The 16,690-nt window shown below is 28.2% G+C and overlaps 1 protein-coding gene across 2 annotated transcripts; it reads left to right on the top strand.

Moving 5' to 3' along the window:
• The first annotated feature begins 7,462 nt into the window (after positions 1–7,462).
• Positions 7,463–11,614, top strand: LOC107422322 (uncharacterized). Of its 2 annotated transcripts, none has more exons than XM_016031758.4 (4): positions 7,463–7,649; positions 9,467–9,561; positions 10,067–10,139; positions 11,322–11,614. In XM_016031758.4, the coding sequence occupies exons 2-4, from the start codon at positions 9,477–9,479 to the stop codon at positions 11,341–11,343; spliced, it is 180 nt and encodes a 59-aa protein (XP_015887244.1). In that variant the 5' UTR covers positions 7,463–7,649; positions 9,467–9,476; the 3' UTR covers positions 11,344–11,614. The 2 variants fall into 2 exon arrangements, with proteins under 2 accessions (XP_015887244.1, XP_048334230.1); XM_048478273.2 differs by lacking the exon at positions 7,463–7,649 and adding an exon at positions 7,799–7,937.
• Positions 11,615–16,690: the final 5,076 nt, after the last annotated feature.

The raw sequence follows: 16,690 nt of genomic DNA, 5'->3' as shown, positions 1-16,690 counted from the left end.
ATAATTTCTTTTTTCATCGATCTGAATAGTTGTCATAATTAATTAGTCTAAACTTTGTTCATTCTCATAATATTGAAAAGCTATATTTACTTGGTCGTGTAAAAATATAAATTTAATTATAAACAATATCTGTCCTTTTTATTAAGTTGATTACAAACGTTAATTAATTAGTTATATATTAGAAGTAGAACACAAAGTTATTTTTAAGCCCGGTCGCAATTACATATATAGGATCACAAGTCACATTTGTATTTTCCATTCATAATTAATGTTTCAAAGTTTCTAGAGTACAAATTTTATTTAAAAGAAATTAATAACTTCAACCATGTTTTTTGTTTATAAAAAAAATAATTAATAAAAATAAAAACCATAGCTTTCTAGTTAATATTGAGATAAGTTCCATCTCATATGGAAAAATTAGTATAAGATCGCTTATATGATTAAGGTTATAATATTTACAATTATTTCCTAGCTACTTCATTATGCTTTTGTTTGTCTCTAAAATGGATTTATCTTGTAATAGGATATGTATATTTATATGCTTGATTTAATTGAAAAGGATAATCTAAGCAGTAGTTAGGATGGTTTTTAAACTCCATTAGTTACAACCCACCAAATTAAGCTCGTGATTATATACAATATATAGAGTCATATGCTCACGGATCCATTGCTTATTTTTATTATATGCTTGTTTTTTTAACGTATAGATATATATCCATACATGCTTAATTGGAATTTAATTAACATTTAGATTCTTGTTGATAAAATGGTCTTATATCATTTGTTGAATTGACAAATCACCATAAGGATCGAAAAGCAAGCATAGATGAGGATGGATAAGTAAAAATAAAATAAAAAAGAAAAAAAGAAAAATGAAAATAGAAGGCATTAATTCCTTGCTCACATCATGTTAATACAATGGCTTTAGTAATGATGACCTTATTTATTATTTTTTAAATTACTTCAAATGTTAATATTTAAAATTAATGATCTAGTATAGATTTGGTAAAGTATTAAAACTGTATTTAAATCAAATGAATTTCATATAAACTTATGTTTGACATATTTCTTAGACATTTAAACAATCCAAAAATTAATAAAAAAAGTGTAAATGATAAAATTATCATGTAAATGTGATGTAAACTTGCTTATGTGTATATATATATATATATATATATATATATATGTACATACCTTCTTGAAGATAAGGTTCACAGGCACTTAAATTCATTGATTTTGTTTATTTTCTTACTTTGTTTACTTCGTAATTTACCAATTACTTTGGTTTTGGCCATAACATAATAAATATATATTATTTATACTGATGGGACCAGTGTTATTAAACTAACCCATTTTCCGTACTTTATTTCTGCATATTGGGTCCAAATTTTTGGAACAATGAATGAGATACATGAAGTTGATAATATGGGCAACTGCAAATCCCCAAGTCCAGCTATGAAAGTATGTTCTATTTTATCCAAATTACTCAACCTCACCAATCAGCATTCCCTATTGCACCCCACCTTGTCAAAGAGAGAATCAAAATATGAAAATTAATAAAAAGAGACTTGTACATGTGGCTGATCATTTCAACGTCCAAATTTTGATGGAGAGTTGGGACCAACCTCTTTAATCTTGATTAAGAAATCTAAATATGAGGATGGCTTATGTCCAATATAGATAAATATCAAATACATACTATACCTTTTGGTTCTTTCCATTCAAATAGACAAAATAACATCACAGTGGGTTTTGGAAGTTGACATAAAAGATGCGAGGCTTGAGATGGTTGCCAAGAAAACAGGAAAATGATGTATCAAAAGGTCCCCAGAAAGATTATTTGAACATGAAATGTTTGTGGCTTTATATAGATATATAACTAGAAATTATATAATAATGTTTATATTGAAAGACTGAAAAAGAAAGGTAATAAAGGATTCCTTAATTATGAGGGCTATATAACTAGGCAGATTTCATTGTCAAATAGCTGGATTCCTTTGGCTTTTCTTTATCATTTTCATGAGTAATTGATATTAATTCATTCAAGTTCTTTCAATTCAAACCTTCTATATTTCCTTTTTCCGCATGTCGGCACCTCACACCAAAAGCGAGGAGGAATATTGAGTTATTAGTTTCTTAACGCGTAGATTATTCTTATAACATTGAGAAAGGAATGTATTATTTTTAATTTTTTTTTACAGAAGAGAAAGGAATGTATTATTATTAAAGTTCTATTTGGAAAGTGTCAAATTAGAGAAAATTGATTTCTAAAATTTAATTTTCTGTGATTTAGTTTATTGAGAATTAATTTTTTTCCTAATATGTTTGATGAGTAATAGGAAAGTTAGGACTTGTAAGTAATTAAATTTAATATTTTATAATAATTAAGAGTAAATATTTATTTTTTTAAAAAAATTCAAACTATTTTTTTGAAAATTTTCAAAATAATTATCTATAAATGATACCTTTATAGGTAGGAATAATTTTTTCATATATTTTTTTATATTGGTAATAATCTAATTCCATAAATTTATATTTTTCCACCTTATAATAAATATCCAAACAAAATAAAATTATCATTTTTCCAAAAAAATAAGGTTTTCATTAACTTTACCGGAATCTTTACCATTATCAAACATATTGTAATATAACACTTGCATTTTTATATTTTTTTTTTACCAGAAAATATTTATTTCCTAGCTATAATTAGAGTTAAGACCCCTTTTATCTAAAATTATGAAATTATTTTGGAAAAGCGCAGTTTTATGGTGTTTGAGTAATTTATTGTAAATGAAAAATCTGGGTATATGAGGAATATGATTTTCAATATTATTTAAGAACGTTGAGGGAAAAAAAAGTGGTTCGCTTAAAATATCTTCTCATATTCCTTGATTAATTAAATTAATTTTTACATGTGTTTTTCTAACGACAATCTTTCTCTTATTTTTAATACACACACACACACACACACACACACACACACACACACACATATATATATATATATATTAATTACAATTCAATCTTGTAACCAGATAATAATTGGGAAGAGAAATTGATCATGTGAAAATTAGTTCCAATAAAATTAATTCACAAAAAACCTATATCCTTTCATAACTTTACAACAAACCAAAAAGGGATATAGCTCCATGGTATATATCATTTTTATTCTTTTTATTTTCCACCAGAAACATAGTTAAATTTAAAAATAAAACCTTTACTGACAGAAAACGACAAGAAAGACAGCAATGATAATAATTAATAATTGTACCATTGACAATAATTTTAGGCGTGAAATAATTAATGTTCTGCTTTAGTTAAAATTAGATAATAGTTTATGACTTTATTAAATGAAAAATGTAAGATGCTTTTCTTCCTTAATATTAGTTTAATGGATATAAGTAGGAATTATATAAGGAATTTTTTTTGTTAACATTATATAAGGAAAATTTAAGTGTACCTTTTTCTCCCATTTAATGATTCCATAGGTGAAAATGAAATCCCTCTTAGTGATGGTATAATTAATAGTTTCTATTGGACCGCTACAGATGTATGAGATAGCGACTAATTATTTAACAACAAAGAGGCAACAAGTTTTTGGCTTATACCATTTAGCATAGGTCATTAATATGCTTTTACTTTTTTAAAATGCTTAAAGAAGAAGTTTCTTTTTATTAGTTTTGCTTAAAAGTTCGTTAGAAGTGCTTCAAAAACATTTTTTATAAATTATCTAAACAGTATTAGAAGTAATTTTTAAACTTTAAAAACTGTTCTTAACATTTAAAAAATTGTACCAACCAAAGTTGATTATTTTTTTTATGAGATTCTAGAGACTGAGTTTGATATTTTACATTTTTTTTAATTCCTTTATTTAATATTTTACTAATTAACAATTGAATGTAAGCTAATGTTTCTCTATTGAAATATTTTATATATACAATCCTGTAGTTGGCAATAATCAGCTAGTCATCAGGCATTTAGTTGCATGTAATTTGTGAAACAAATCATCTATATTATATGTAATCAAGCACTAATTAATGCCTAATTTATTTTGGATGTTATACCTATTATAGTTAAATTATATTATATATATATATATATATATTAATATTAATGTATCGGACGCAGGTAATGAAGTGAAAAAATATCAAATTAAGCTACAAATATTATATATTTTTTCATTTTTATCATATTAGAATATTTTTAATATAGAATCTAAAATTATCTTCTAACGAAAAATATTAAAAAATATCTCAAGTGCAATTGTATTTTTAATTTTTAATTATTAATTAAAATATCATCTATAAATTGTACTTGTCATATTGTCCTTTATAAGCTGAGATTGTTTATAGAATAGCAATTCTCCTTTTATATATATGTATATGTATATATTATATACATACATATACTGGAGTGAGTGCTCAGAGGGCCTATGTTGTAAATTAAAAAGTAGTATTTGATTTATTTAAGTTGACAACAACAGCACTCAAAGAGCAGCAATAGCAGTTTCTATTTTTTTAATTCATGATTCTCTTGAGCGACTTTAGGCACCGTCATGGAGTGGGCAACTATATATCATTTTATTAATATGAACTTGGGTAGAGAGAGATACTACAAATTAATTATATTGTATTCTAGGAATAACTTAAAATTCAGTAAGATTCTTTTTAATATATTTATATATATATATATATATATATATATATATATCGAGAAAAGAAAATGATGGAGAAGAAGGTTCATATATATTGAGAAAAGAAAATGATGGAGAAGAAGGTTCAATATAATGATGCATGCTGGCATTTCTATGCACTGGAAACCAATAAAACAGTTTAAACAAATCACTTGACACTCATAACCCTTATAAGAAGGTCTAAGGAACCTATATATACATATGATGTTTGAGTAAAAATTAATTAATTAATTAACTTTTCAGGATAGTACCTTAATGGTTAAAAAATTAATAATAAGAAGAATTACAAATATATAAAACTCAATATGTATGAGTAAATGAAAATTATTATATCAGTTGGTTAACAAATTGGTATTTTATAGTATTATTGTCCTTGGGAAGGGACACAGAGGACACAGACACGTTGATTTAAGATGGAATATGATCTTAAAAGTGGTTTAGTTGTTGAAGAGTAGAACTTAATTATATGCATATGGTTCCTACTTAAGTTTAAACCAAACAGAGTTTAATACATTTGATTAAGCTACAACTCATATCCATGAATAATACCAAATATAATTAAAGCTAGATATATATTATATATATATATATATATATATATATATATTCATCTGCAATTTAATTAAAAAATTGTCTTTGTAGTTTGGTAATGTAACAAACCGATGCATTCCCTTCAACCATGAAGTTGGCAAATCAATCTCGATCCTTGATATATTTGGTAGGAGGGAGAGGGCCCCTCTTACCCTATGCATATCTTTTCTTTGATTGGTACATAAAATTAATCCATGCATTGTATATAATACATGATACATATGCATATATGTGTACAAATAAATAGTTATTTATCTTTTAACAACATTTTTTCAAATTGTATTAGAAGTTATGATCCTGACAATATTTTTCTTGTCTGCAACCCGTGACATGGAATTTAACTGTCGAGGATTGTTCTTTTGTGGATTAGTTATTTAGATATTTATTCAAGTATCACATACCAAGGGTTAGGTTACAATATCATCCATTATAATTTAAAAATATGTAGCTATTAGGAAATCATAATTGTATACATATGCAATTTATATATATATATATATATATATAGTTTGAAGAATGCAATTTTGAACATGATGAGAATATATTCTCATCTTATTCTTATTTAAAAAATTATATGTTCATGTATAAATTCTCACAAATTTGAAAATGTTCTGAATTATATATTAGTCCATATAAAATCATTTTATTATCTCAAAATTTTAATATTTCATAAAATTTGTACTTTCATAATTTTAGTATGGAGATTTTTTTTAATAAGATAGTGACTAATTATATTATACGGTATTGATCACATTACAATATTTAAATTTTATAAAGTACAAATTAATCATGAAAAATGATCATTTATACTTCATTTTAATTTTTTTTTTATATTGTTGAATATTTTGAATAGATAATTGCTTATGTATCATGTGTGTTTATATACCATGTGTGCTGTTTGGATGCCACTGACCGCCATCACATCAATGTATTTCAAACATTACCAACTCGATTGTGGCCTAGAGGTGTTCCATCAAAAGATAAAAAGGATTAAAAAAAAAATAAAAAAACAAAAGAAAAAGAAAAGTTTGTGGCCTAGGCTATATAATTTCCAAACCTATCCCCATCACATGTATAGAGATCAAATCAAATTAATTGTGATTCTTTGAAATCTTTATCAAGCAAAATTATAATTTAATGTAAATTATAAAATTACATCAAAATTAGTATTTATGATGATATCTTGTGTAATCTTCAACAGGAAATTGAATTCGGTGCCATCAATTATTATTATTATTTTTTTCATTGGTAAAATTTACTTTTATTATTACTATTTTGGGTAAGATTTACTTGAAGGCACAGATTTTGTATAAACCGATGTCCGGACCATAGTATCAAGATTATTATAATTATTATTATTATTGTTATTATTTTTTATTTTGACCAAAATGATAAGATTATTGAGACTTAAAAGTTTGATTCTCTGTTTCACCTTATATTTATTAATTTTGTTCCTTTCCTTTTACGTTTTGTCATAATTAAAATTACATATGGTTTAAAATTAAATTAAAATTTGAATACTCTAAAATCTATACAATAAATTAATTATGAAAAATAAATAGGCCATAATAGTATCAAGTAGTAAATTAAAATATTATAATTTTTAATTAAAAATAAATAATTCTATCAACAACATTGGATTAAAATTTATAACTTTATTAGGTCAAGATCAGCCGAGTTGAGCACTTCCAAATTCTTATATCTAAATTTTAAAGTATCTCCAATAAATATTATTTTATTCTTAATAATTTTAAAATTTAGTATTAATATGAGCTTTTTTTCAACTGTAAATGTTAAAACCAATACTAAATTTTAACAGTGACTATCTAATAGTACATGCTAAAAAATAATATTAACAAATTATAAATATTATTAATTGATAATGAAATATATTTTTATTAATTAAAATATAAAATTATAATAATTTAAATATTAAATTAAAAAGAAAGAATCAAACAATTATGGGTGTCACAAATTTTATTATTTATTATTAAAATTTGACAATTTGATATCAAAATTCAATTGGAAAATCGTGCAATGTGCTAATAAATAAATGGAAAGGTCAAAAGCACCACTTGTTGAATTAATAATACTTTGGGGGAATTTCCCAGTTTCAGCGTAGTGTAGGGGGAAAATTGTAATTTTATAAAAATTGGATGACATCCGAATTCCGAAAACGAAGTTTCTAAATTCCTGCTCCCTTTCCATTTTCTCTACCGTTTTGCCGCAATTGAAATCGTCGGTCTCTCAAAACAACGCCACCATTGTTGACTTGCCGCCATTAGAGCTCACACAATTCTCTCTCTCTCTCTCTCTCTCTTCCTCAAAGAGCTTCTGTTTTCTTCAGAATTTTCTGCTTCTAAAGGTATATTTTTCTACATGTAATTCTTAATCTTGTGAAGGCCATTCTCTTTTGCTTAAATATTGCTTTTGCCATTTGGATCGGCTTGTTTTGGGTATTTTGTTTGGTGGGTTTTTTGGGAAAAGTAACTTTTTTCTTTGCCTTGACTTTTATATGAATTTTGGGTTTGATTTGTTTTGAATCTGTTAGATCTGTGTTGTTCTGCATGTTTGTTTGTGAGTATATAAGGTGAAGAATTCTCTTATGTTCTACCATTTTCATGGTTAATCTATACTGTGTATAAGAAATCAGGTTTTCCCTTTTATCCAAATGGAATTTTTTTTTTCCCTCTTTGAATAGTAATTCATGCTTCAATATTGCTTGAATACGCTTTGTATGTTATTTGTTGTATATAAATTGCTGTCTATATGGAGGTTAATCATTTAAAGTCAGTGTAATTTTTCACCCTAAATCACGTCAATAATTAGAGCTTGTACCCATGTGATTTCTTTAATGTATAAAGAACTTGGTGAGTTTGAACAATGTTCTAGGATTTCAATCTCTCATTTTCAGGTAGAGTTCTGAAATTTCCATAAAGGTAAAAAGGGGGATTGAATTTGCTTACATTTCCGTAGTTATGGTATTTTATTTATTTATTTATTTATTTTATATGGAAAATCCTGTCAATGGAACTACTGTGTGTTTTATTTGATATTTATAGCTGTGGGAAAAGGAATAGAGTGAAACTTGTTCATGTCTTGCTTTATTTTAGGAGATGTGTCAATGAATAGGTAGCTATAACGGTACTTAAACTTATTGGAAATTTTCATTTGTTGGGTGATGAAAGTAATGAGGGCCTTCATTTCTTATTTTCACTATGTCGATAAAAAGTGGGTCCCCGAATAATGAGTTTTAAATATATCTAATGCCCTAGTAATCCTGTTAGAACAGAGTTAGTTTACTGTGTTGAAAAAAAGAAATTCGGAGTTACATTGGATAATGCTTCCTGTGACAATAATTTGGTAAATACTTAACAGAAAAATACTACTTTTTGATTCCTTTCCATTATAGTAACTTTTGGCATGCATTGTGGTGAATCGTTTAAAACCTACAAGAAGGCTTGAAAGGTAGAATTGCATCAAGTTAGTGAAATTGTTAATGCGTTAGGAGTCTGGAAGCCAGGAGTGAAATATTTGCAACTTGACTATTATAGCTTTCTTTTGCAAGTAGAGAAGTACACCAAGCTGTGCAATCCAGATAAAATTCCATGGAGCTCTTCATTTATTGTACTCTATAACCTGTAGCAATCTTGGGAAACTATTCAATAATGGACCAATGAGCAAATTCCTAATTATTATTATTTTCTTTGGTTTGATAAGTAGGAGTCTCAATCCTATCCTGTTGGAACATCTTGTCATACTTTTCACTTCCTAAACAAGGAAATTGGGCAAGAAATGGAACAAAATCTCACCTTCCTAGCTCATTTTTTCCTATAAAACACTCATTTCTGTTGAAGACATCTCCTCAGAATCTTGTAGGCAGCTTCATCTGTCAGTTGCAAGACTTTCTTGTAGTCTTCTAGTATAAAATTGAAACACGTGCACTGTAACACGTACTCACACATCAAACTTCACCATTGCATGTTGCAAGGGAGGTTTAAAATAAATAAAAGGAAAACAGATGCTTCTATATAGTATTCACCATATTATCTGTACGTGAAGCATTGTCCAAATTAACTGCGGATATATATATATATATATATTTTCAATTTTGCATTCCTGTTTTTACTTTTGAATATATTGACTGAAGTTTAATTCTAAGTATGCACCCATTGTTTTTAGGTTCAGATCGATGAATTGGATTCAGCGCAAAATTTTTCTTTACAATGTCACTTTTGGCCTCTATATGTTGGATCGGTGGGAGCGATGTCTTTTCAGTATCCTTTTTGTACCCTTTTCTTCAGAATTCAATCTTCAAGATGTACGCTTTTTTAAGTTGAGATAGAACTTGTTCATACAATTACATAATGTTATGGTCTCGTGTCTTATTTTATTGCTCATTGCAGGTAAAAATTGTTTATAATTTCTGAGAATTACCAAAACGGAATGGAATACATGCTATTTGCATTAGCTTTTATTTGATTAGTCATACTATTTCTTTCTTGGATCAACTGAACAGCTAAAAAATGAAGTTCAGCACTGAAATTGGTTTAAGATTCATGAACCTTTTTTCATTTGATAATCATGCTCAAACTGGATCTTAATAACTAGTAGTAAAGTTACATTTTCAGTGAAGTGTCATACCTAAGATTTGAGGTTCAATTTTCTGACAGAATCAACAAGTTGGTTTCGTCTGCCCTTTTCTAATCTACTTTAAGCGGGATTCATTTTTGTGGTTTTCTGTTATAAAGTTGCACTTGCAAGTTCCTTAATGTTTGGCAGATGCTTTGGTGATCGTGTTAATGTGGTTTGTTCTTTTCAATGGGTCACGGTATGCAATTGAGTTCTGCAAGAGGTATAATTAGAATCTTTTCTCTTTTGGATTTCATGAAGCTACAGTTTTAATATTTCAGAACTTGGGGTTATGGTGTTGATAATATTCAATACATGATAGTTTTTGTTATGATTACAAATTTATTTACTCAGTTATATCTTTTGTATGGATATGCTCATATTTAGCTTCCTTTTCTGAAACAGAGTGGATAATCTCGTCTAATCTTCCATATGGTTGAACGGAAACTTTAACTTGTAATAGCTTCCAAATCAGCGTGGAAGATGTAATTGAGCTTTTAACTTTTTGGTTTACCTATATAAGTGGGTCAATCAAGATTGCTACTGTTAGGTTAGCTAATTTGATTAGTAAGCGAGAACCAAAGGCTAATTGCTGTTCCAATGACTAATTTGGAGCTGAGTCCTTTGGTGTGGGATAGTCTATAAGCTACGTATAACTTGTGGACTAAATGAGCGTTCTTTATTTTACCTATTGGTTCCTCATAGTACATAGCCTTTATGAGTACAACAATGCTAATTTATTGCCTCACATGACATAGTGTAGAAGAGTCTTTGAAGTTTCCACTCCAAGGCAGTTGTAGAACCATAGCAGTCAAAGAAGATGAATGAAACATTGCCCTTTAAAGATCAGTAACCTTTTATCTGAAGCCAAGAGTCATATCTAGACATTTACTCATGCTATTTGATTGGTTGGAATACTAAAAAATCTGAATATCCCTGTAAGTTAGTGATAGTTAAGAGCTTTTTGTGTGGGCTAAGCTTTCGGAATTTGAGAAGTTTAAAGAAGATTGGACTTCATACTTCAAAACAATTAATTTGTTGACATTCCTTGATAAAGATTTCTGAATGGATTCAAGAAGATGGTAGTTCTGTTTGTTGGTTGTCTTATTGCTCTAGAATCTTGTATATTTTGCCTACAATGCTTTGATACATGCTTGAAGCAACTGCTCGGATGAAGTAAATATGAGACTTTGCATCTTACAATAAAAAATTGCTGGGTCTGTCTTTGGACCTTATCCTCTCCCATGAATAAGTGCTAAAACATTCTATTAATTATTTGAATAAAAGAAACAAATTTGGTCCCTTAAAACCCATTTGTGTGTGTGTGTGTTTTGTTTTTTGTTTTTTTTTCCCCCTCAGTTGTTTATTGACTGTTTGTTTTCCTGCTTTTAATTTATAATGTCAGGCATTTAGGGCAAGGTTTCTGAAGTAGCATGAACTGGAAATGTCAGGATGTGATGATAGCATGGATGAAATCAATGTACTGCTGAATAGTGTCCTCTGATTTACATTAACTCATAGATTTTCATTATTTTTTTTTTCGTTTTTGTAAAATCAATTGTGTATGTTTTCCCCATAGCATGAACTGGAAATGTCAGGATGTGATGATAGCATGGATGAAATCAATGTACTGCTGAATATTGTCCTCTGATTTACATTAACTCATAGATTTTAATTATTTTTTTCTTTTTTGTAAAATCAATTGTGTATGTTTTCCCCATATTGTACCTTTTCATCGAGGGTTTTTGCCCATGTCTTCTCATTATTCCTTTTTGAAGTGTTATTAAAGTATTTTAGCCTTTTTTTTTTTTTTTTGTTTTTTTGTTACTTGTTAAATTTTTTGACAAAACTGATTTTTGCATTTCTTTTGATTGCAGATTAAATTAGTCATTTGCTTTTGACAAATATTTTTATGGTTTTTGCTCAACTAGAAAGTGGAAGAACTGTAGAATGCAAGGCTCTTTTAATTTTGTACCCTTTGCTGTGAAAAGTTTTATTTTTTTATTTTTATTTAATTTTTGTTTATTTTTCTCTCTCTATGATTAATAAATTTTGTTTTAATTATATTTTAAATTATTAGCAAAATGAAATGTTATATTTTGAAAAATTGTTTCAGCTACCTTCTTTGACAACCAAATAGATTATTGAATGCTAAATGTGATGTGCATATTATCTATAAAATCCAACTTTATATATCAAATTGAAACCAAAACAAAAAACAAAAAAACAAGAAAACAATCATAATTGTTATGCCATAGTTAGTAGGAAATGGATTAAACTTTATGTATCTAGTAGATTTAATCCATCATAAACATACTACATAAAAAATCATATATAACCATTTCTAATATTGGTCAACTGTAATAAGTACTTTTTGAATTTTGAAAAATACTAAAAACTCAACTCTTATTTTCCTCGAAAGTGCACAAAATACTCGATAATATTTTTCTTCAAGACCTTGAATGATGAATCGGAGCCCAACTTTATTGACAGAAGATAAGAGAAAAATTATGGAGAGGACAGAGAAAATGTTGCAGGCATGTATGCAGCTTTTAAGGAACCAGATTCACATGAATGAACCCTGAAATCAATAAAAACCTTGTGATGATTGATAGGCCTAACTGGAAAGGCACCAGTGGATGACGGAAGAATTCTTGTCCCAGTTGAACATATCCTTCTAGCAACTACCCACATAATTATAAATTCAAGCACAAGACCCGTGCATTTTCATTAAATTTACTTGCTGTCCCAAGCAAAACCCATTTTTCTTGGGGGCATGATCCCGAGGCTTTTTTTTTATTTATTTTTTATTTTTATAAACATGTCTTACCTCGTGTACTACATATACCATATTTTAGATTATTTTAAATGTTAAAATTAAAAAATGTGTTAATAGATTATATGAGTTTGATAAAGTACCAAGACTTTAAAAGGGAAAAGTGAATAATATTATGGCCATTTAAAATTCAAATATATCTTTAAATTTTAATTTTTGAAACAATTCAAAATTATACAAGACAGAAAAGTAAAATAAAATATAAATAGATCATAGGACAATATTATTATGAGATGACAATATGAGTTTTCAAACAGAATTAAAATTAACCTTATACAAGACAAAAAAATAAAATTAAAACTATTAAAATAGCTTGATAAAATAATTTCTATTAATAAAATTAACCTTATACAAGACAGAAAAGTAAAATAAAATAAAACAAAGTAGTTTCCAAACAGAATTAAATAAGTTGTGTATGATTAAATTCATTAAAACTAAAATATATAATTAAACTTAACTAACTTAGGGCAAGGTGATAAAACAGTGAAATGTTTTGTAGTTTAAACAGTAAAATGAGAAAAATAGCATAGTTTTTTGTGCGTGCGTGGTGGGGCTGGGGGTGGCTGTATAAATCCATGGCATTTTGCACTCATGAGGAAAACGGAATATATATCAACAATAATTTTGCTGTGCTGCTGAAACTGCAGAGATTGCTTCTTATCCAAAGCATCTGTAAAAATAGTCAAAATGGCAGGCTAATATCATCATATGGCCATATCTGCCTCCATGTCCATAATTCACACCACCCAACTACTCTGCTCAAACCACACACTCAAAACCTGCTAGCTACCCAAAACTCCCATATTGATCACTTAAAAATAATCCAACAACAAACAATGTATATCTCTTTTTCTACAGGGTGGAAAATCTATTATTAACAAAAATCGATAAAGGGATATCATATTTGAAATATTTTTCATCATTAAAAGATATTTCACTCAAGTTCTTTTTGAAGCTAAGTTAATTAAAGGTGACATGTAATTATAATATGGAAGAGCATGAACTAAGTAACAGAAAAATCCATGTCGTATTTGTTGAAAAACTATTTAATAATATATATATATATATATATATATTAAAAAGGACTAAATTGAAGTTCAGAGTGCTTTAGGATTCATATGAATTTGCTGTTGAAATACGCTTAGTACTGTGGTTATTTTTATTATCATTATTATTAATTTTTTTTCCCCACTGATGTGCCCCTGTTTTCACTCAGTGTGAACATTTGCTAATGCATAGAGGAGCAAATGATATTAAATTTCTTTTAATTCATCTATTATATTGATTTTCTACAGGAGCTTTGAGGTCAATGAAAACTTATGCTTTAGTTTTAAGACAATAAATCGTCAAATATTTGTTATGGCCATCCACATGGACAAGATAAGTTTAATATGGACTTGTTTTTTGTGGTCAGTGTACAGGGATTGAAGCTGATGATTTCCCTAAGGGAGCTAAAAACTGTCATACAATCTTCTCCAAGTAAAATTTCAAACTCCTGTAGAAGCAATATTCTCAAAGAAAATGAAATCCTAGGCTTGTTTCAAAAATGCGGTTGGCCAAGAAAATCGGCTACTTTATTACATAGTCCACATAAGCATGAGGCACAACAATCTACAAATCTTTATCAATCAGACTCATTTACACCTTATTACAAATTACAGTACCACAACAAGAATAGCCATTCTTGATTGTCCAATCTATAAACAATGTGACAAAATTCTAAAGATTAATTACCAACAAACTTGCAATATTTACATGAATTAATTTTATGATTTGAGCACTAAGATGTGGAGATTGGTAGCTCAATTCTTTGATGTAAAGTGTTAATATCTATGACATAAAAAAAAAAAAAAAGAAGAAGAAGAAGAAGAAACAATGAGAGATGCTCTAGCTAGGTGCATTAATGGAACTGAAAGCAGAGATTCTGTTGAATGCAGGTCTTGAAGATGCTATTTCTTGAGAGTTGTTGATAGGAATATGTGTAGCACCATCCAAATCTTTTTTGGGAGCATAGTCTTATTCTTTGTTTTGTCCTTTACATTACATACACATTCAGAAAATATATTCAATGAGAACATTCAGGCTAACATTTGATAAATTGTTGGTAATTTAGGGCACAACTAATACATTTTTAAACAATAAGAAGTGGGATTTTAGATAGAAAAATTCTTGGTAATTGTTTGTTACCTTCCAATTAAAGAGGCTAATATTGCTTCAACTTAGTTGATCTCATCCCGCTAAATTAAGTTGAAAGCATGCATGAGTAAAATGGTATCACAGAAGGAGCATGATATACAAAAAATAATTCTAACAATTAAATTGGTACACTAGCTTAGTTCTTACCATTTTATACTCAAAGAAAGGACAAAAATGCAAATCCCATAGACTGCTTCGTCTTTCTGCCTTGTTCTGGCATTCTTTTCGAACAATTTCGCCCATCTCTTGTGTCAACTCATGCAACCAAAGTATGCTATATGATGATCAATTCTCAAGAGAGACCTATGATCTTATCCCATTTTCCGCAAAGAAGCCACCGTTTTCCAGAATTTGCATAAATAAGTTCATCATTCTCATATCCATTGAAGAAGTAATATGCAATATCTAGTAAAATATGTCTCTAGTTTCCCCAGTTCATCATAGCATATTTGAAATATATCAACAATCTTCAACTTCCTTGGATATTTTTTGAACCTATCAAGTATATTTTTCCATTTTCTTATACTTTTGGTCCACAAATAGGAACCCAATACTTCAAGAGCTAATAGAACACCGAAGTCATATTCGATCAATTATCTAGATAGAACGATGTAATCCTCCAATAATTTTTAAGGATTTTAAAGGGAAAAAGTTGAAGAGCTTCTCTATGATCTAATTGATTGACTTTGTATAACAAATATTCTTCATACGTTCTTGCTAACAAACTTTCATCTTTAGTGGTTAAGATAATTATATATACTTCCTGAACCAAACCAATCGTCTTTCTCAACTAATAGCTCTTAGTTGGTCCAATGTGTCCACATCATCAAGAAAAATATCTGGCCCTGGAAGAACCTCGTGTCCAAGCAAAACAAAATAGCATCGCTGATGGATACAAGTTCAGGAGTCAGTGGCTTCCATAGGTGATTATAAGGTTTGACAAAGGCGTGCCAGCCATTAGTTCTGCACTTTGCATTTCGAACCACCCCTATAAAACCCACCTTACACGCAGCTTCACATATTCCAGCATCAACATTAATTTTCAAATCATCTAATCTATTCCTTATACTTTATTTTATTAAATACAAGTAAGAATATGATGGAAGAGAAGGAAACTATAAAAATTATATAGAATGCTAATTGAATACGGATGAATTGCGAAGAAGTTAGAACTTTTTTATTAGTTTTCATTTGTCAATATGATGGTGAACACTCTTATATATACTTATGCTCTACCACAACCACAAAAAAAAAAAAAAAAAAATAAATAAATAAAATAAAAGAAAAAAGAAAAGAAGAAGCTAGACAACAAACCAATTATTATTATTTTTTTATGCTACTAACTTATTATTCATTGTTTTAATGATAGCTAATACATAATTACAATCTCTACATAGTAATGCTAAATTGACAAGAAAAAGTTAATAAAATATAAGACGGAACTTATGTAAAATACAAAAACTACATCTAAAATATATTAAAATGCATATATGGCCAAAAAAGAAAAAATTAAAAAGGGCAGGGAGGCCATGGCTCCCTCAGGCCCAAGTGAGGCTCCGCCACTTTTGCCTTGGTAATTACCACCCCATGTTAAATCCAAATCTTGGTCAGCACAATACAATGCAGGCATGGAAAACCCATTTGAACAAAAACCCACTTTATAAAAATAGTAAAAGAAAAAAAATACAGAGAAAGAGTTTTTAAATTTTCTTTTGCGTGTGAAGAGAGAGATTCAGAGGACT

The sequence above is a fragment of the Ziziphus jujuba genome, chromosome 3, assembly GCF_031755915.1.
Source record: "Ziziphus jujuba cultivar Dongzao chromosome 3, ASM3175591v1".
Taxonomy (NCBI): Eukaryota; Viridiplantae; Streptophyta; class Magnoliopsida; order Rosales; family Rhamnaceae; genus Ziziphus; species Ziziphus jujuba.
This window is presented reverse-complemented; position numbering and strand designations above follow the sequence as displayed.

Coding starts and splice junctions, on each gene's coding strand:
- LOC107422322 (XM_016031758.4), top strand. CDS start 9,477: ATGAATTGGATTCAGCGCAAAATTTTTCTTTACAATGTCACTTTTGGC. Junction 9,562..10,066: donor GTGGGAGCGATGTCTTTTCA/GTATCCTTTTTG, acceptor AATGTTTGGCAG/ATGCTTTGGTGATCGTGTTA. Junction 10,140..11,321: donor GCAATTGAGTTCTGCAAGAG/GTATAATTAGAA, acceptor TTATAATGTCAG/GCATTTAGGGCAAGGTTTCT.